This window comes from Anopheles moucheti (assembly GCF_943734755.1).
Source record: "Anopheles moucheti chromosome X unlocalized genomic scaffold, idAnoMoucSN_F20_07 X_unloc_1, whole genome shotgun sequence".
Lineage (NCBI taxonomy): Eukaryota > Metazoa > Arthropoda > Insecta > Diptera > Culicidae > Anopheles > Anopheles moucheti.
Window position 1 is genome coordinate 863,507 of NW_026453515.1, and position 22,353 is coordinate 885,859.

General features: G+C 43.2%; 2 protein-coding genes across 2 annotated transcripts; one reads left to right on the top strand and one right to left on the bottom strand.

Moving 5' to 3' along the window:
* The first annotated feature begins 9,416 nt into the window (after positions 1-9,416).
* Positions 9,417-12,277, top strand: LOC128307494 (uncharacterized). Its single transcript, XM_053045375.1, has 2 exons — positions 9,417-12,109; positions 12,265-12,277. Exons 1-2 carry the CDS (start codon positions 9,417-9,419, stop codon positions 12,275-12,277), a joined length of 2,706 nt encoding a protein of 901 aa, XP_052901335.1.
* Positions 12,278-15,564: 3,287 nt separating this feature from the next.
* LOC128307495 (uncharacterized) lies at positions 15,565-18,772 on the bottom strand. Its single transcript, XM_053045376.1, has 2 exons — positions 15,764-18,772; positions 15,565-15,618 (listed from the first exon to the last, which is right to left on the bottom strand). The coding sequence occupies exons 1-2, from the start codon at positions 18,770-18,772 to the stop codon at positions 15,565-15,567; spliced, it is 3,063 nt and encodes a 1,020-aa protein (XP_052901336.1).
* Between the last annotated feature and the right edge of the window lie 3,581 nt (positions 18,773-22,353).

A 22,353-nucleotide genomic window follows, 5' to 3' on the forward strand; every position in this document is an offset into this window, starting at 1 on the left:
CTCATTCACAATGAGTTCTCTCTCCATTACTTTAGGAATTACTATCAAGTCAATACCCTCAACTGTTTGATATAATAAACCTCCTTTGAGCTTATATGCTCCATACGGTTGATTAGCAAGTATTTCGCATATTGCCTTTATCATCTCATCCTTTCTTTGCCCATCTCGTATTCGCGCTGTTACCTCGCCCCCTACGACCATTACACGCAGCGGATAGCGACTTAAACAGTCTACATGTTTGAGCCTGGTCCCAGATCTGTGTTCTGTCTCAAAAGAAAAATCTTGCAAGTAAACTACCCACGGCAACACTTCTCGTGGAACTTCTGGTTTCTGAAGCGTTTGCTTAAACGCACTACAATCCGTAACCAGCTTAAACTGAACACCTAGCAAATAATGACGAAACTTCTTGATCGCAAGATAAACCGCTTTGGCTTCTAAAACATAACTGTGTTTTCGTGCCTCTGCATCCGTTGTCTTCTTACTCCAGAAGAATACAGGGTGAAACTTACCACCGTAACGTTGAAGTAAAACCGCACCATATCCTTCTTTCGATGCGTCAGTATGGAGCTCTGTCTCCGCTTCTCTCTGGTATAGCCGCAACACTGGTTCACTTGCCAGTATCTGCTTTAGTTGCTCGAACGCATCCAACTCTTGCTTTTCCATTTTAAACTCCACGCCGTTACGCAACAGATTGGTGAGTGGACGCGCAATCTGTGCGTAGTTGTTCACAAATTTTCGAAAAAACCCCGTCAGGCCTAGGAAGGCTTGGACTGCTTTTACGTTTTTCGGCACACTAAACTTCGTAACAGCCTTGATTTTCTCAGAGCTCGGTGAAATCGTTCCGTTTTCTATGATGTGTCCTAAAAACTGTACCGAGGGCTGCATGAACTTACATTTTTTCCAATTCACCACGAGCCCATGTGCAGCTGCCGTCTCCAACACTCTTTTAGTTTTGCGTAAACAATCCTCTTCTGTCTTCGCGAACACTATCAAATCATCCATGTAGGTTTCCATCACATTTTCGTTTATCAGGTTCCGAAAAACAAAGTTCACAAAACGCATAAACACTGCCGGAGAGTTGCACAATCCGAATGGTACATTTTCCATCACCTGTAGGTTTCCATCACATTTTCGTTTATCAGGTTCCGAAAAACAAAGTTCACAAAACGCATAAACACTGCCGGAGAGTTGCACAATCCGAATGGTACTCGATTAAATTCGTAGAGCCCTGATTTGGTTACAAATGCCGTGTATTTTTTACTTGATTCCTCTATTTGAACGTGGAAAAAGCCATTTTTAAGGTCCATTACAGAGAACCACTTCGCATCCTGGAGTTTTTGCAAAACATCGTCGATTATTGGAATCGGGAATCCATCCTTTAGGATCATACTGTTCAGTTTCCTATATTCTATACACACACGGTTGCTACCATCTTTCTTCTTCACTACGACCACACGGCTGGCAAAGTCCGAGGATGAATTTCTTACAATTCCTTTCACTCTCCATTCCTCCACCTGATCGTCCACCGCTTTTTCTTCTGGGTATGCCAATCGGCTTGGTGAGTGTCGAAAAGGAATCATACGCTCGTTTGGCACTATTGTTAATTTCACCGGGCTTTCTGGACAATTGTCCTTACACCGCGTTTCCTCGTATTGGTTCACCACACTAGCGATCTCTTCACGAAACTTAGGTGGAACCGTTATTTGCTCCGTTTCGCACACAAACACGTCACTATCACGCTCCTCTTCTTTATTCTTTTTGGGGCGTACTTCTATCCCGTGTTGTGTTACGGTAGCGTCCATCACTTTCCACGCCTCTCTCCCAAGCACTGCGTTATAGCTCATGCTGCAAGTGGGAACAATGTAAAATTCCATTTCCGGATAATCGTCGTTATCGATTGTCACTTTCGATTTCACTGTGCCCAAAGCTGCGGTTCGCTTTCCTCCGAATCCGTTAAAACACATTTCGGTGGGTGTAACGCTCAAACCACCAATAGCCTTTAGAGCACCTTCTGACAACAGATTATACTGGCTGCCGGTGTCAAAAAGAGTGATCAACTCTTTTTCTCCTATTTTCATAGTGACCGTTCCTCCTTTACCACCACTGATTAGGTTCGCGTTCCCCGAAGCACTAGGTTTTTCACTGCACTCCCTAGCACGGTGGCCTGGCTTGCCGCACCCAAAACACACAGGACCATCTGCTTTGTTCGGACAATCTTTTGCGATATGCCCCGTTTTCCCGCATTTACGGCATTTCATACTAACAGTTGGCGTCTGTTGTTTGTTTCCGTCTGGGATCTTAACAGTACCTGGTCGCTTCGATCGTTGTTCTCGAATCAGCGCGGTCAGCTTTTCATACGTTTTTATTTGGCTTTTCAGCTCTTTTACCGTTTTCGTACCGATCAAACACGCTTTGTTTGAAGGTTTATCGTCAATTCCCTGCACTACATACTCACATAGGGATTCTTCATCAACATGTCCCTTTTTGCCTAGTTCACACATAGCGTAAATATACTCGGCGTATGTTTCTTCCGCCTTTTTCTTTCGTTTACGCAATGATTCGTGAACACTTGCACTGGACACCTTTTCTTCAAATTCGTCTACGAGTGCACTTTTCAGTTCATCCCACGAACAAACTTCTGGGATGCTTTTCACAAAAGCCTTAGCAGCACCTACCAGGACGCGCTTTGCGTAGACCAGCTTGTGCAGGTCGCGCCATTTGAACAGTTTGCTACTCGTTTCAAACTCAACAACCCACGCACTCACGTCTTCCGTTCCGGAGAAAGTAGGCAAATAGTCCTGCACATCTTTGAAGGAGATGGACACGCCCCGGACCTCACGATCGACGTTCTCATGCGCCATCATGCTGGACCCTGCTACCGCATCCAAATAATCACACACCCCAGTGGTGTCTAGACCTGCCCCTTCACTATGCTCTATTATCCTGCCTGCTAGCTCTTCCTTCGTGCCGTTTGTGCTTAGTCCAAAGGATTCACACCTTTTTATCAAGCCGGTACGAGTAAACTGCTCCACCAATTCTTCTACACTTGATGGGATATCCATCGTATCTGATACACACTATTGTCTGATAACCACCGATACGCACCACTGTTCGATAACTCCCGATATGCACCACTATCTGATAAGCACCGATACGCGCAACTATCTGATAGGCACCACTATCCAACTGTTATCCACACGGCACCACTATCCTTCTGTTATCCAATAGGAATCGATACGATCTTCTGTCCAATAGGCACTCTTATCCCACTTCTGACACCAATTGTAAAGTTTTCGAATATTAGTGATGGAAATAATTACAACCGGACAGTGAACGTCTTGTCACCGCTACGTGATCGCGACTCCTTTTTATTATCCAAATTCCGTGTTTTTATATCCCATCGTCACATCGTAGCTTCTCTTTCTCCTACTCTCTCTCTTACTTATTTACAGCGGCACTAATGCGGCGGTACACCTGTCAAAATTCCTCCTTACATATATATATATATATATATATATATATATATATATATATATATATATATATATATATATATATATATATATATATATATATATATATATATATATATATATATATATATATATATATATATATATATATATATATATATATATATATATATATATATATATATATATATATATATATATATGTATATATATATGCTCGTGCACTTTCTAACTGATCAATTTGATCCTCCACAATTGCCATCGGGTACGAATCACGTATGATCTTCCGATTGATTTCCCGATAATCTACACATGCTCTACGCGATCCGTCTTTCTTCGGTACAACCACAATCGCACTAGCGTACGGACTATTCGATGGACGAATCACACCATCTCGAAGCCACTCTTCTACTTGCGTCTTTACTGCTTTTCTTTCCAGTGGGGCAAGCCGTCTTGGATGCGTACGCACCGGAATATCATCACTCACTTGAATGTGTAACTCGTTTTCACTACGCGCACACTCTTTCGGATCGTAATTCTGTATCCACCCTGCGATAACGTTTTTGTACTTTGGGGGAGATTCAATTTCTTCCTTTTCAATATCAATATTGAAGATAAAATTCTCCGACGTCATTTCCAAGCCTGGGACAATATTCTCTGCCCGCTTTAATACTCGAACACCGTTCCTGGTCACTTTAGCATCAAAATGTTCTAAAGACGCCGTTCCTAGCACAGCTTCAAAAGGCATGCTATCGTTTGTCACCACGTAGAAATCCACTTCCCGGTATAGTTCGTGATCGATGCACATATCCACTTTACACACTCCTTGCGCCGCAATTTCTTTTCCACCAAATCCTCTGATCGTCACTGTCGTGGTGTCTAAGCGTGATCGCCCGATTTTGTCGTACGTGTGAAATGCCATTAGATTCAAGGAACTACCGGTATCGAATAGAGTTTCTATGTCGATCGATCCTATTTGCGCAGTGATCATTGTTTTCTTCGAGCCTGTTGGTTTCGTCATAATTTCGTCTTCTCGTCTGAAGGAATTTTGAGGGGAGCGCACACAATGCCCTCGATTGTTTTGTCCACACATCAACACATTTCGTTTTTCACTTTTGTTAACGCCTTTGTTACACTCGCGTGCCCGGTGACCGAACATATTGCATGAGAAACATTTCGGTCCTACGTTCTTTTGTGGGCATTCCGATGAAATGTGTGACCTATTACCACAGTTGAAACAATTCTGCTTACTGTTCACTTTGTTACACTTTTCGGCTAAGCGTGATTTATCCTGCTTGTTACCAACTTCTACACGTTTCGTCTTGCTTTTTTCGGTCTTCGTAACTTTTTCAAAGTTCAACAACTTCTTTTTGAGCCGCTCGATGGTTTGCGCCTCTAGCAGTATAGACTGATGATACTCGTCGTCTGTAACTCCACTCACAATATACACACACAGACTTGGCTCATCCAACGCGATCGGAAGCGCCAGCCGTTGCATTTCGTATATGTAATCCCGAATTGATTCGGTCGTCTTCTTCTTCCGTGTTGTTAACGCACGATGCACATCGCTTGCGCATATGCGTGGGGCGAATTCCTTTATCAGTGCCTTTTCTAACTTCCCGAAACTGCTAAAATTGCTCCGAAGCGAAAATACGAAGCGTCTAGCGGTGCCGGTCAGTTTTTTACGGCACATGACCAGCTTTTGTTCGTCGTCCCATCGTGCTGCTTCGCAAATGCTCTTCAGCTGCATTAGCCACATTCGCACGTTTTCTCCTTCCTCGGCACCGAAGGATTCAATGCTTTCCTCCATGTCTCTGAAGGAGTACACTTTTAGCCGTCGTTGTGACGATTTGGGCGTAGATGTAGCATTAATCGCCGTATGGTACATCACATCCGAATCATCATCTTCATCATCGTCATCAATGCCGTCGTCGTCGTCATCATCATCGTCGTCGTCGCTTGGGCCAATAGCGTCACCACGTTGCTCGTTGTTATGTTGCGAGTCGTCTTTCTCACTAACATCGTCGTCTTTTGAGCAACGATCATCATCATCATATTTCGCATGCGCTGTCGTTACATCAACTAAATTTTTAGTTGATATTTCTATCATTTGCGCGAATTTAGAGAATGCGTCGATTAGTGAGAGGAAGCTGCAGGAGTTGATGGCCAAAATATCCATGTGGATTCTCTCCATTGGTTTGTCTGATACAGGTCGCGGCGATATTTTTATATTATACGGTTTTCGTTCATACTTATTTAAGTTGCAAATTTCGCATGTTTTTAGCACAATCCTTATTTTCTTTAACATCTCCGGAAAGAAATACGCTCTGCGCAATTGGTTTTCTAATTCTGACATTCCTCTGTACGCTCTTTCGTGTTCTTTAGTTATTAATTCGTTTTGTTCGTCATCTTCTAGCACATCCTGAACTGTGTAATGTGTAATAACAAAGAATCCAGTATTACTAAAATGTTTCCTAAACGTTTCCTGTATTAGGTTCAATATTTCCTCTGGAGCATAAATCGCCGTTTGTTTCCCGTTATGGTATGTTTTTAAGACTGAAACTACTGTATGTTCATCGAATTTTTGTCTACTAATTGTCATTTTCTTGTAATTTTTGAGTGGAATTTCTATTGTGTCGCTATCTGTCTGAGCTATCTGAAAGATCATTTGGTTCTTATAGTAATTGACTGGTCGTTCGGTTGATTTTATGAAAAAATCATCTGATGTATCTGCCGAATGGGATGTGTCTAAATCTTCTGTATTGTGTGAGTTAATTTCATTTTCTTTTATGTTTTCATTTACTTTTCGACTTAATGCGTCGGCAACGACGTTTGTTTTGCCTTCTTTATATTCAACTGTGTACTGATAATTTTCTAATTCCAATCTCCAGTTTAAAATTCTATTGTTTTTAAGCGACGTTTTGATAAATGTCAGCGGTTTGTGATCGGTGAATAGTTTAAACTCTCTTCCAAAAAGATATGGTTTATATTTTCTAACTGCCCATATAATGGCCAACGCCTCCTTTTCTATTGTAGAATAATTTTCTTCCGCTTTATTTAATGATCTGCTTCCAAATGCAATTGGGCGTTCGATTTTTTCCTGAACTTGTGAAAGGACAGCGCGTACTGCGTAGTCGCTTGCATTAGTTGTCAAAATGAAAGGGATAGAAAAATCAGGATAAGCCAGTACTTGATCTGATGCTATTGTTTGTTTGAGCTTTGTAAATGCATTAATGTATTGGATGTCGCTCGTATTTACGGTTTCTCCCTTCTTTAAATATTCAGTGAATGGCTTTGTAATTTTAGAGTAGTCTTTAATGAATCGCCTATAATAACCTGATAATCCAAGAAATTGTCTGATCTGTTTTTCATTTGTGGGTAATTGCCATTCTAATATTTTTTAACCTTATCTGGATTAGGCCTTATCCCTTCTGGAAAAATTACATGTCCAAGAAACTCTGTCTCGCGTCTTAAAAATTCGCATTTATCGATCTGTATTTTTAAGTTGAAGTCCGAAAGACGTTTAAGAACCGCAGAAAGATTTTCTAAATGGTCCTCTAGATTATTACCCACAATTACTATGTCATCAAGGTATACATAACAAATTTTTCCAATATATTCGTATAGAATATTATTCATAGCACGCTGGAATGTTGCAGGTGCATTCTTAAACTCGAATGGCATTCTAGTGAATTGGAAATGTCCTTGATTAGTCGAAAAAGCTGTTTTCTCCTGATGGTCAGGATGCATTTCAATCTGATGAAATCCAGATTTTAGATCCAAAATGGTGAAATACTGCGATTTTCCTAAACTGTCAAGAATGTCCTCGATTTCTGGTAGAGGGTATTTATCTGATATGGTTTTTTCATTAAGCTTTCGAAAATCGATTACAACTCTAACCTTTTGTATTCCTTATGCATCTTTCCGTTTTGGAACAACCCAAATTGGGGATGCGTAAGGACTCTTAGAAGGTTTAATTATACCCGTTTCTAGCATTTCTTTTATTTGAAATTCTACATCCTGTTTGTAAACGTGTGGATATCTGTATGTTTTGGTGAATACTGGATTATCATCCTTTGTAATTATTTTATGTTTAACTATAGTTGTACTTATGAGCTTTTCATTATTTTTTAAAAGGACTTGGTGATGTTTTATAATAATGTTGATAATTTTGTCTTTTTCAAAATCCGATAAATGGTCAGTTCTAATAATTTGTTTAATCATGTCTCTTGTCGGGATGGTATTAGAGTCAAAAGGGATTGGTGACATTGTTTCAAAATTATTAACCGAAATATTAAGCTTTTAAATTTGTGGAGGATTTTTGTTTGTTGTTAATACGTTAATGGTGGATTTATTATTCAGCGAAGAGTAAATGCCGGGTTCTATTAAAGTATCTCGAGCAATTTGTTGAAAAGTTGCCACAAACCAATCTCCACTGCGATCTGTGGCAACTGTAATAGTGTGATAGAAATTTTTATTAGCATAATATTTTTTAAATTCGGTTTCCATTCCTTGAATGGTAATAGTATTATCAAAGTAGTTTAATACAGTATTAGTTTCGGCCATAAACTTTGAGCCTATGAGACCGTCGAAATAATTATGAAAATCATAAATGTAATAAGTTTGTGGCTTAATTTGTTGTCCTAACCATTTGCATGTCACTTTTGTATTTGTAGTGTGAGTTCCAAAAATATTCGAAATGTTTGCAGCGCAACTTTGTTCGCAATTGGAAATAAGTCCGGGTTTAAGAATGTTTTCGTTCGCCCCACTATAGTTGATAAGATAAGTAAACGTATAGTTCTGATCGTTGTACTGTTGTAAACAGTAATGTATGGCAAAAAATCTAATGGCTCTTTCATGTAAGAAAGAACAAGAACTGGCCCCATGAAAATTTGAATTATTTGCACTTTTATGCGTGGTTTCATTGTTATTGATCGCTCTATTGTAACTGGTATTTTTTGTTCTTAAGGAATTGTCAACTTCCATCGGTTGAGGGTATTGGTTATCAGGTTTTTTCAAAAAAGCCGTTTGCACTCGTGAAGAGTTACCAAAATTTTGTTTGATTTGTTGAACCTGCTTATTTGGGGAACTAAGTTATAGGCATCTTCGATGTCCTTGGGTCGCGCCGCTTGGGCATAACCGAAATATGGTTTCTTTAATCCAGCAACAAAAGCCGCCAAGCCATCGTCATCGATGAACTTACATATCACTGTCCAATTGTCTCTATAATCTTTTTCCTGTTTTGCAATTGTTTTAATATTTTGGATAATTTCCTTCGCTTGTTGGTAGTATTTATGTAACGACATTCCTTCTATCATTGTGTGCCGCCACAATTGGCATTTGAAGGTTGAGAGTTCACGCCTGTCTCCTATGGCATTGATTAATATTATTTTAATTTCATCGAAATCCTTCGGATTTCCTGCAACACAAATAATATCTTTTGCCTTTCCTTCGATTTTATGACAAACAGCTGTTACGTACAAGCAATACACTTCACTGTTCACTCTACCTTTGAAAAGGTTCAATGTACTCTATATATATATATATATATATATATATATATATAAATATATATATATATAAATATATATATATATATATATATATATATATATATATATATATATATATATATATATATATAATATATATATATATATATACATATATCTATATATATATATATATATATATATATATATATATATATATATATATATATATATATATATGTTCGCACAATGCGAAAGAAATCAACGCGCGTTCCTAAACCTAAACCCACCGAGTTAACATGATCCGCTAATCCATGTAATAACCCTGACACCACACAAACACACAAGAACAAGGAGTCTCGAAATAAAGGGTTTGGTGAAAACACGTGAAATATCGTCTGAGTTATATCGTCATTTTTGGTCCTTCGAACCGGATTTACAAGCAAACGGAATGGCGGAAGCGCGTAAAATCAAGTCGCTGAAACTTCAGCTGGATGCAGTGCAGCAGTCAATTAATGCGATCTTGTCATTTTCGGAAAGAGCCGCAAAATCTTCTACAGAGGTGTGCGCACGTAGGGATAACCTCAAAAAACTGTATGAACGTTTCATCACCATACAGGATGAGCTATTAGTACTCGATGAGGGCAAAGGGAAAGATCATTTTGCTGTTCGGCAAACGGTCGAAGAAGCATATTACCAGGCTGAAGGTAGACTGTTGAGCTCCATTGAGAAGGACGAAAAGAATGTATTAACCGTCTCAAAAGTGAAGCTACCAGACATGAAATTGCCCAGTTTTGACGGCAATCCAAAGGATTGGATGAATTTTCATTCAATATTTGCCTCAATGATACACGGTTCTCCCCACTACTCAGGCACACAGAAGTTGTACTATCTGCGTACATCATTATCCGGCTCAGCTCTACGGCTCATTCAAAACATTCCTATCTGTGAAAAAAACTACAATGTCGCATGGCAGCTACTTTTGAAGCACTACAATGAGCCGAAGAAGGTCAAACAGTTCCTGTTGGATGCATTGTTCGAGAATGCTGCGCTCAAAAAGGAATCGTCCAGTGAACTTCGAAAAGTGGTAGAAAACTTTGAAGCCAACGTAAGTGCCTTAAAAGAATTGGGTGAACCTACCGCTCAATGGGACACACTGCTCATCCACATGCTTAGCAACCAACTGGATTCGACTACGAAACGAGGTTGGAAGGAATACGCTGCGGAAAAGGATGTGGAAACGTACACTGATCTGGTTGCGTTCATCTACAGACGTATTAGTGTGTTGGAAGAAGTGTCAACACCAACAGTGGAAAAACCAACAAAACATCGTGCCCTCGCCACTCACACATCCAACAACAGAGATTGTGCGTTTTGTTCTCAACACCATCCACTATACATGTGTACTAAGTTTTTTCAGCTTTCCTCACAGGAAAAAGAAAAGTTCGTCACAAAGCACCAACTCTGTCTGAACTGCATGCGTCCTGGACATCGAGCTCGAGAATGCAAATCATCTAGCACCTGCAAGAAATGCCGCAAACGCCATCACACCCAGCTATGTCCGTCTTTGCTGCAACAGCACGTTGATTCACCAACCTTAAGAGATCCTGATACTCCGACCACATCAGCTACGTCGTCGGTCGTCGAGTCGATCACCTGTACGTCGTCTGGGCTTCAGAAAATGACTTTGATGGCCACTGCCACAGTAATTCTCGTTGACGACGACGGCACAGAACACATCGCACGAGCGCTGCTAGATTCGGGAAGTGACACCTGCTTCATTACTGAAAACTTAGCCCAGCAACTCAAATCACGCAAGGAGAAAACAAACCTCAAAATATCGGGTATCAGTTCCACGACTACAACAACAAAATACAGAATACGAGCGACACTTCGCTCGCGGATCGGGCGATACTTCGCCGATCTTCAACTCTACGTCTTACCGAAGGTCACGGAAAACCTTCCCTTTTCGTCGATCGACACTTCAGAATGGAACATACCGAGCAACATCTTCCTGGCTGACCCTTATTTCCATCGCAGTGATCGAATTGACGTCCTCATCGGAGCAGAAATCTTCTACGACATCATGAAGCCATCAGGACGTATTCATCTCGGAAAAGATCGACCCACTCTTGTCAATTCCGAACTTGGATGGATTGTCGCTGGGCCAGTCGTAGGTACGCTCATGTCATGCTTTAATTCTATTTCAGTTCACCATGCTTCGACAAGCGTCAATGAAGTCCATGAACTCATGGAACGATTCTGGGAAATAGAAGAAGACTCAACGAGCCATCTGACGAGCGAGCAATCCGCGTGTGAAGAACACTTTCGGAACACGGTTACTCGTACTTCCTCTGGGCGATATGTAGTTAGGCTACCGGTGAAGACAGACATTCTCGCCAAGTTAGTTGCTAACCGCAATACAGCTGTCCGTCGGTTTCATCTGCTACAAACTCGCTTCCAAAATGATGAACTACGTGTGGGGTACTGTTCGTTCATCGACGAGTACAGCAAACTGGGTCACATGAAACGTATTTCAGAGAAGGAGTATGAAGACAAAACAAAACAGTACTACTATCTTCCGCATCACGCAGTGACGCGAGTTGATTCTGCGACGACAAAACTCCGTGTTGTTTTCGACGTATCGTGCAAAACGGCTAGTGGAGTCTCATTAAATGATGCGTTGATGGTAGGGCCTACCATACAAGACGACATCCGAACCATCATCATGCGTGCACGGACACATCCAATCATGATAATTGCTGACATCAAGATGATGTATCGTCAGATCCTCGTCGATGACTGTGATACATCTCTGCAACTCATCGTTTGGAAGTCTTCACCTTCCGAACCGCTTCACACCTACAAACTTTGTACGGTAACCTATGGCACTGCTAGTGCTCCATATCTTGCAACGCGAGTACTCTCGCAACTTGCTGATGATGAAGGCATCGAATATCCTAAGGCAGCCCAAGTGCTAAAAAGGGATTTTTATGTTGATGATTTGGTGACCGGATCACCCACTGTAGAAGAAGCAACCGAAATCATACAACAATTATCAACGCTTGTCGAAAAAGGTGGTTTCTCGTTGCGAAAATGGGCCACAAACAACGAAGAGGTGCGTCAGAGCATCTCGAAAGAAAGGTTAGCGGATGAAGAGTCATTTTGTTTCGAGCGAGATCAAGTCATCAAAACCCTTGGCTTGCGCTGGCATCCTTTAAACGACACTATGACATACGGTATAAATTCTCTGACAGAGATCCAACCTATTACAAAACGTTCCGCTCTTTCCAACATAGCTCGTCTGTTTGATCCCATAGGTCTTGTGGGACCAGTGGTCACCAAAGCAAAAATATTCATGCAATCGCTTTGGACGCTTAAGGCAAGTGATGGTTCCTGTTGGGAATGGGATACTGAACTCCCACCACAGTACAAGCAGCAATGGTTAACCTTCCAACAAGAACTGCCTCAACTAAACTCACTGCAAATTGAACGATGCGTCTTACTACCAAACTCTACTAGCGTCCAACTACACATTTTTGCAGATGCCTCTCAAGTCGCATACGGCACTTGTGCATATCTCCGATCAATAAACCAGGAAGGTACAATTAAAATCTCATTGATTGCCGCTAGATCACGAGTCGCACCTCTAAAGACGCTTAGCATTCCACGATTGGAACTTTGCAGTGCCCTCTTGGCCAGCGAATTGTATAAGTCGGTTCAGCACGCTATGCGGCTCGATGTTGAAAGCTATTTTTGGCTTGACAGTACTGTCGCACTTCATTGGATTCAAGCATCACCATCAAAATGGAACACCTTCGTCAGTAACCGTGTAGCGAAGATACAACAGGCAACGAGCAGCTGTATATGGAGTCACGTAAGCGGACTAGAAAATCCAGCTGATCACATATCTCGCGGACTAACTTCCACAGAGCTGATCAATTGTGACCAATGGTGGCACGGCCCTCCATGGCTGCAGTTTCAACAAGAACAGTGGCCTAAACCACAATTGTCATCCGAGCTACCACCAGAAGTGTCCATCGAAACTCGCGTTACTATTAGTTCAACTCCGGCTGCCCGATGCGCTGATCACGAACAGGTTGAGTTCATGAATAATCTGATCTCCAGATTCTCGAATTACAAGAGATTGCTACGTGTGAGAAATGTGAGAAATCTCACTTAACGTTGTATCCGCGCACTGTATCTTTCGCAAAAATGTTTCTATCTCCGAAACCCTTAAAACGTGTGTTACGATGTCCGTGTTCTGTTTGCTACTGTTTATTCATTTGTCTTCTTTTCCTTATTCTAAATTCATTATTGATCTAGGCAAGTTCATCTAGGGCAATTAGTCTTTCGTCAAGTGTGTGAAAACTTTCATGAAACCTTTCATGCAAAATATTTCCAACATTCCCGGCCACCAAAGAAGGAACTTCTTTAACTAATCTAACACATGGTGGCTTATCTATGAATTCAATTAAATGGCTTGGTTGATGAACAAGTGTTAAATTATTCACAACGTGAACTAGTGTAAGTGAAGTGATTTCCTATCATACGCTTTCCTAGCTATTAGCAATCTTGAATAATATCAGGATCTGGCAAAATTGCTAACCTAGCAGTGGCACGCATTATTTCCTTTCCTGCACCCGTGCGCAACGTAACAACGCGAACTACTCCGTCCTTCCCTGGGTGCAATTTCGTAATTCTACCCATTGGCCACAATGTAGGTGGATTATTGTCTTCCCGGACTATTACGAGTTGTCCCTCCTTTAATTCTATCGGTTTTAGAGCAGCATTCTTTGCACGGGCCTGTAATTGCTGCAAATATTCGGGGTACCACCGTGCCCATATACATTGAAGGTGTTTCTGAACTAGCTCGTACTCCTTTAACCGATTTGAACTAATGTTTCTACGATCAACCTGTGGTGGTGCTAACATGTTTGACCCTATTAAAAAATGACCCGGTGTCAATGGTTCCATATCAGTGGGCTCGCTTGATAACGGAACTAGTGGTCTCGAATTGAGACATTGCTCGACCTGAGCCAACAGTGTTAACCAGCCTTCCTGGGTGAGGCTCGCCGTTCCAATCGTCCGCACAATGTGATGCTTAGCCGACCGTACCGCAGCCTCCCATAACCCACCGAAATGAGGCGCCCGTGGGGGAATAAACTTCCACTGGATCTCGTGATTCGTGCACCAATTGAAAATATCTTCTCGATCAGTGTCTTTGCACTTCAGCATCTGATAGAGACGATGCAGCTCGTGCGCAGCCCCTTTGAAATTGGTAGCGTTGTCCGAATGGATTTCAGCGACTAGTCCTCTGCGCGCGACGAATCGACGAAGCGCCGCTAAAAAGGCAAAAGACGTTAGATCGCTGACCAGTTCGATATGCACTGCTCTCGTTGAGAAGCATACGAATATGGCTATGTACGCCTTTGTCGCACTTCGATTTCGAACAGCTGACTTAATCATCACCGGTCCGCAATAGTCTACTCCACACACAGCAAACGGTCTTGTCGGTGACACTCTCGATGTAGGAAGATCAGCGACAGTCTGTTTCACCAACGAAGGTTTACTTTTAAAACACTGGTGACACCGATGAAAAACAGTTTTTGCTAAACTGCGTCCTCCAAGTATCCAGTATCGCTGACGAAGTGATGCGAGTAGAAGTTGCGGTCCAGCATGCAACAGTTTATGATGGTACCAACGAGCCAATAATGCTGCAAGCGGATGTTTCAATGATAACACGATCGGATGTTTGGTGTCATCTGTTATCTGAGCATTCCGAAGCCGGCCACCAACACGTAACGTTCCCGCATGATCGATGAAAGGAGACAGCCATCTTAACCGTGAGTGTCGCGGAATGTCCTTGCCATTCGTGATTGCGTGAAGATCCTCGGGAAACGAATAATTCTGAGCCAGTTGAGACAAGCGTACCTCAGCATGAAGTAGTTCATCCTTTGAGATTGCTGGAACCAATGCGATGAGTTCTGCTAGCGTACGTTTCATGTTCACTGCTGATACCGACGATTTCCCTTCCTTTAAACAACGCAGATAGCGTAGAACGTAGGCGGTGGTTCGACGAAGTTTCAGGTAATCCGAAGATCGTGCGAAGTATTGGCTGCCAAAATCGTTCGTAGAAGAAATTGCAGACACCACTTGTACAGATCTTTCCTCTTCATGACCAATGATTTCGTCTGCGATTGTGGTTTCATGTGGCCAATCTTCTTCCTTGTTGCATAACCAATGTGGTCCATGCCACCAGCGATGGGAAGCTAAAAGCTTATCTGGAAGCAGACCACGAGAAATATCATCTGCTGGGTTGTCCACCCCAGGGACGTGTCTCCAGCATTTGATGCGAGTTTCCTCCTGAATCTGTGCCACTCTGTTGGCGACAAAGGGCGTCCAGCGACGTGGAGGTGAGTTCAGCCATTGTAGCACTGTCATCGAATCAGTCCAACCGAAGGTGGTGATAGGTATGTTGAGTGAACGACTGATTCTTTGAAACAAGTGCACAGCTAAACGTGCAGCGCAGAGCTCGAGTCTGGCGATAGAATGCGAATTCGCCAGCGACACTACCTTCGACTTCGCGGTCACCAGGTTTACAGAAATTCCACCTTGATTTTCTGCTCGAAGATAACAGCAGGCTCCGTATGCTGCTTGAGAGGCATCCGCGAAGACGTGCAATTGGATGGTAGTTGGGTTTGGGAGAGACATGAACCGTGGAATGCGCAGTTCCCGCAAAGAGTGTAGCGACAAGTGAAACTTGTTCCACTCCTGTTGAAGATTTAATGGTAGTACGCTGTCCCAATCCAGTGTAGCACCATTCTCCTTGAACGACCATAATTGTTGCATAAATATTTTTGCAAGCACGATCGTTGGGCCTAGCAATCCAAGTATGTCGAATATCTTCGCGATGTATGATAACACTAAGCGCTTTGTTAATGATGATGCGGCAGGTGGTAGTTCGATGCGAAATCGGATCATGTCTTCAGTTGGTTCCCAGATCAGTCCCAAAGTGGACACAAATTGCGCCGTACTCCATTCCCGAGGAGTTTGCAACGCCAAATCCTCCTGAGGGATCCCATGAAGCGCCTCAGGACTGTTCGATGCCCATTTCTTCAACGTGAGCCCAGCCGACTGCAACATGGTTGAAATTTGTTTCTGCATCTCGATCGCTTCCGACAACTCGTTCGTCCCCGTCAATAGATCGTCCACGTAAAAATCTCGAAGCACCGGATTCACTGCGCGAGGGTATTGTTCTTGACAATCGTAGGCAATTTGCTTCAACGTTCGTGTGGCCAAGAATGGCGCAGATGCGGTACCATAAGTTACTGTCTGAAGCTCGTAGGTTGCTATGGGTTCTGACGGATCCTTTCTGTACCGAATTCGAAGGAAGTTTCTATCTGCAGAGTGATGACGAATTTGACGGTACATCTTTTCAACGTCAGCCGTGATCGCAATAGCATGGGATCGAAATCGGAGCATTATCGTATACAAATCTTGTTGAACGACAGGTCCAACCAGCAGTGAGTCGTTCAACGAAAAACCTGACGTCGTCTTACACGACGCATCGAAAACTACACGAACCTTGGTGGTCGTGCTGGATTCCTTTACCACAGCATGGTGCGGTAAGTAATAGTGTGGACACGAATCATCGATTGGCTCCTCGAGCCTTTTCATGTGTCCCAAGTGTTCATACTCTTGCATAAACGATGAGTATGCTTCTCTCATGTCAGGATTACACTTCAGGCGCCGTTCTACCGCTAGCAGACGACGATCTGCTATTTGCCTTGAGGTTCCTAAAATGACACTAGGATTAGATTTGTGTGGCAAGCTAACGACATACCTTCCAGAATCATCCCGAGTTGTATTGGCGATGAAATGATTCTCACAGATGTCTTCTTCCACCGACAGAGCCGGCTCATCGGAGATGGTTTCACTCTCCCAGAAACGTGTCATGATTGTTTCCAATGGAATTTCCCTCGTTGCAACATGACATACTCGTATGGACTGAGATGAATGCATTGCATTCCCGGAAACAGCCCATCCCAATTGGGTCTCCACTAGCCACGGCTTGCCGGTTCCTAACGATCGCTTGCGTCCAGTATGAAGCTCCCAAAATGGATTACTACCGATGACGATATCCACCTTACCAGGAACGTGGTAATTCGGATCTGCAAGCGTCACATTCGGCATTTTCCATGAAGAAACGTCTATCGGTTTGGTAGGAATGTCTGCCGTAGGTGCGTCCAAAATGAAAAATTCCATCGGTGTGGCAAAATGTAGGTCCTTGGATCGAACATTAACGGTGATCGAACCCTTCACCTGGTGCATTGCTTTGCCGATGCCAGAAATACACACATTCACTTTCATACGAGGTGTCACGAGTTTCCGAGCCAATGATTCCGATATGAAATTTGACATCGAACCAGAATCAAGAAGCGCCCTTGCTTCGTATCTCGTGCCATAATCGTCTTCGATGTAAACTAATGCAGTCTCTAGGAACACCATTTCGTCGTCGGATTGTGCTGCTAAAGTAACTTTTGGTTGCACAGTTACAGATGATTGCGATGCGTGATGAAGTAGGCTATGATGACGTTCGTGGCATGAGCGGCACGAATACCCGGATTTGCACAATTTCACTTGGTGAGAACTACTAAGACAGTTCCAACATACACCCTTTGTTTTGACGATGTCTCGTCGTTGTTGTATATCCTTGCTGATAAATACCGGACAATTGCGTAACAGATGAGGATCCGGACACTGTAACGGACATGTCTGCTGTTGAAAAGAAGCAGAGCTGGATGGATTCTTCTGCACTGCAGCTGCGTTTATGATCGATTTTCGTTGTGCAGGAAGACGATATGCGCCGGCCACCTTGGTAGAAGCCATCTTTCCGCACACCAAGCTGTTTCTCGCTTTCAGAATTTGCACTCGATCCTGCAGGAACTCGATCAACTCACTGTATTTATCACTTTTAAACTGTACTGAGTGTTCCTCCCAAGCTAAAATGGTTTCGTCGTCCATTTTCATCAGTAGCAAGTTGGACAAGGGAGTGTCCCATGAATCGACTGGTTCTTGTAGCTTCACCAGTCCCTTCACATTTCGTGTGAATTCATCCACCAACGACGTTAACCCGTCGACAGTTTGCGTCTCGATTCCCGGAAGAAAATGTAACTTCCGCCAGTACTCGCGAATCAGGGTTCGCGGGTTATCGTAACGCTTAAGTAGTGACGCCCACGTCACTGCGTAGTTCTCGGTCGTCAGAGCCACATGTTCAAAGGGCACCGCTGCTTCGCCCTTCAATGAAGAAAGAAGATATTGAAGCTTAGCAATGGGTGGTAATTCTGCTGAAGCGTCAATCATCGAAACAAAACGATCGCGGAATGACAACCACTTTGTCGAATCCCCATCGAACGTAGGTAGATCGATTTTTGGCAACCGAAGGTTGGTTGCGTTTGGCCGTCCAAACGCGAGAGTAGAATTTGCCAAAAGTGTCGAATCGTTCAGCGGGCTAGCTTCCTTGCGTTGATTCTCTCTTAAGAAAGATTTTAGTCGCCGACACCGTTCTTCCATATCGATCCTGTCGTGGATACAGGATTGAATTGCCTCGCTGCTGTCGTCGCATTCCTCCAGTTTTGCCACCGCGGCAAAAAAGTCGCTCCTGTGCTGCTCCAGCCCCTCCATCGCCTCCGGAATCTGGCTGGCGTCACCGCTGCTGAAGGACTCTTTAAACCGCTCCAGCGATTTGATATGCTCCAACGCAATGAGCTTTTTGTGTTGTGCAGCTTTCAGTTTTTTGTCCATTATCACTTTCACTACCGAACGCGTGATTAAAAAACTGAACTTCGAAAAAATATTAACACTTTAACTCCGAGCGATTAATGTAATGCGTGAGCCCGACCGTTGACCTTGCCCTAGACCAATGAATTCAGCGCGCAAATTTCGGATTGGCGCGTAGGATGCTGCGCCGTGCTCGTGATGCGGAGCGTACCGAAATTACCGATGCTCTTGTGGTAGAGCGAAGAGAGATACTTAGCACACGGATCCGGTTCGAAGGACCAAAAATGTGAGAAATCTCACTTAACGTTGTATCCGCGCACTGTATCTTTCGCAAAAATGTTTCTATCTCCGAAACCCTTAAAACGTGTGTTACGATGTCCGTGTTCTGTTTGCTACTGTTTATTCATTTGTCTTCTTTTCCTTATTCTAAATTCATTATTGATCTAGGCAAGTTCATCTAGGGCAATTAGTCTTTCGTCAAGTGTGTGAAAACTTTCATGAAACCTTTCATGCAAAATATTTCCAACACTACGAGTATTGGCATACTGTTTCCGATTCGTGAAAAATCTTCGTTCTAGAACTGATACTTCAGTTCTCTGCGCAGACGAAATCTTGAATGCTGAATCAATAATTCTACAAGTTGTACAAAAGGAAATCTTCGAAAGGGAATGGTACCAGCTCAACCAGAAATCACCAGTGTCAGCAAGCTCTCGACTTAAATGGTTTCATCCATTCTTGTCAGTTGACAACTTTATCCGCATTGGTGGACGTCTCTCACGATCTAACCAACCATACGACGCCAAGCATCAAATTTTACTGACCTCATCTCATCCACTTTCGAATTTATTAGTAAGACACCTGCATGAAAAACATTTGCATGCCGCACCGCAGCTATTATTGACAATTCTTCGTCAACGGTACTGGATCATCGGGGCCAGATCCTTAGCAAAACGCATTTGCCATGAATGCGTAACTTGTTGCCGTGCTCGTCCTCGCCTCCTAGAGCAGTTTATGGCTGAACTTCCGCGTACACGCATCACTCCAAGTCGGCCGTTCGCAATCGTCGGGGTAGACTATTGGGGTCCCATCACGCTGGCTCCGATTCATCGTCGTGCTGCACCTGGTAAAGCATTTGTAGCCGTATCTATATGTTTTGCAACTAAGGCTGTGCACTTGGAGTTGGTTCTGGACCTTACAACAGCAAAGTTTATCCAGGCCTTTCGCCGATTTGTCGCTCGACGGGGACTGTGTAACGAAGTTTATAGCGACAACGGACGCAACTTCATCGGTGCATCAAAAGAGTTACGAGCATTAGTGACTGGAAAACAACATCGCGAAAGTATAATTCAGGAAGGCTCTTCACAAGGAATTCATTGGCATTTCAATCCACCCAAGGCCTCCCATTTCGGTGGATTGTGGGAATCAGCAATACGATCAGCGCAAAAGCACTTTGTACGTGTGCTTGGTAGAACGACCCTTCCTCAAGATGACATGGAGACATTGCTTTGTCAAATTGAATGTTGTCTCAATTCACGGCCATTGGTACCTCTCAGCGACGACCCGTCAGACCTAGAGCCACTCACTCCAGGACACTTCCTTGTTGGTGGCAATCTGAAGGCGGTTCCTGATAAAAACTACGAGGAGGTGACAATGAACCGACTCAAACGCTATCATGTCGTGCAGAAACTTCTACAGCAGATATGGAAACGATAGAGCGCTGAATATCTAAGCATCCTGCAGCCTCGTTCGAAATGGCTCAAGGCACCAGTGAGCATCGAGATCGGACAACTTGTGCTGGTGAAGGATGAATCTACGAGTCCGTTCCATTGGCCCATCGGCAGAATCATCAAGCTTCATCCCGGTGCTGATGGAGTCACGCGAGTTGTCACATTGAAAACTGCTTCCGGTAACTATATCCGTCCTGTTGTAAAGCTGTGCCTTCTTCCTATACCAGTGAGTCAGAACGTAGGTTCTGAGGGGCCAGGATGTTCGCACAATGCGAAAGAAATCAACGCGCGTTCCTAAACCTAAACCCACCGAGTTAACATGATCCGCTAATCCGTGTAATAACCCTGACACCACACAAACACACAAGAACAAGGAGTCTCGAAATAAAGGGTTTGGTGAAAACACGTGAAATATCGTCTGAGTTATATCGTCAATATATATATATAAGTTATGCGGATCGTGGTCGATTCATAACAAAAAAATAATTTTTATTTGTAACTACACCTTCAACACATGGCTTACGACTTAAGACTAAGCTGGCTCGCCCTATTTTATTCTATTATTTCGCAACTTCAGCATTTCTCGGTCAGCCAATCGCGGTTGGTCGTGCATCCGTCGTTGGTGTTCCCACGATGCGTTCATCAGTCGTCAGCATTCCAGTGGTGTGGCCCCACGATTCGTTCATCCGTTCCTGAGGGTTGTCTTCCGGTTCCGGGGCTGGTGTTGTCACACGCTGGTACGGTGGTGGAGACCTCCCGTTGGGTTCTAGGCTTGAAACATGAGTGTCCTGTCTGTCTGACTTCCGTGCATGCTCGCATGGCGGTTGGTGGTCGACCGTTGAGTGTGGTGCATGCGTGTGGCTAGCGTCATACACGATCGTACATGTTTGTTGCTAAGCTGTGGTGTCTGCGTAACGCCTCCCCCCTAAGATTCGTCATTCGTCCTCGATTGACTGGTATGCATAGCGAATCTCGGAAGTTGTACTGTCTTCTTCTTCGAGGTGGTGTTGCTTGCGGTAGTGGATCTCATCTCGATCGGTCGTTCTTCGATTCTTATGATCTGTGGCAATACCCTTCTTTGGATTTTCCTTTTCAGTATGGAAATTCTGCATACATAACATGTTCCCAATAGGAAGATGATAACACCGGTGATCATTACGTATTTTTCGTGACGTAAGTATTTGCTTATTTCTTGCAGCTTCGGTATCTTCTTCATGTTGTCAATCTCGATACCCTTCCCTCCCCGAATACCCTTCTTTGGATTTTCCTTTTCAGTATGGAAATTCTGCATACATAACATGTTCCCAATAGGAAGATGATAACACCGGTGATCATTACGTATTTTTCGTGACGTAAGTATTTGCTTATTTCTTGCAGCTTCGGTATCTTCTTCATGTTGTCAATCTCGATACGATCGAACTCGTTGTTCGTTATGGATTGCTTAATCGTGTGCATTGCTTTTCCATACATAGGTGCTAGGTATTCGCCGACATATGATCGTTGTGGTTTCTTCGTGAACGTTGTGTTCATTATCGTTATTGAACAGTCTTCTATCTCGACGATTGTTGGTTCGCTTACTGTTCGATTTTGTCCACAAGAATCTGTTATCAGAACATTGTCGTTAGTGTCAATCAAGACTATGCCTCTAATTATTTCTTTGAAACGGACAGTTTTTCCTCGTCGTGTGATTCGACATTTGGGAGTACGGTGCGTTAGCATGTTGAAAATACAATCATCTGTGACTGGTAGGTTGCTGTCACAAATGCTGCAAACGGATGTTTGTGCATAGATGTCATCTCCGAATTTTGTCACCAGGTTGAAAGGGATGTCCACTGTTGAGCCGTTCATATTGACTGCCTCTAAGTTGATCAGGTCGTA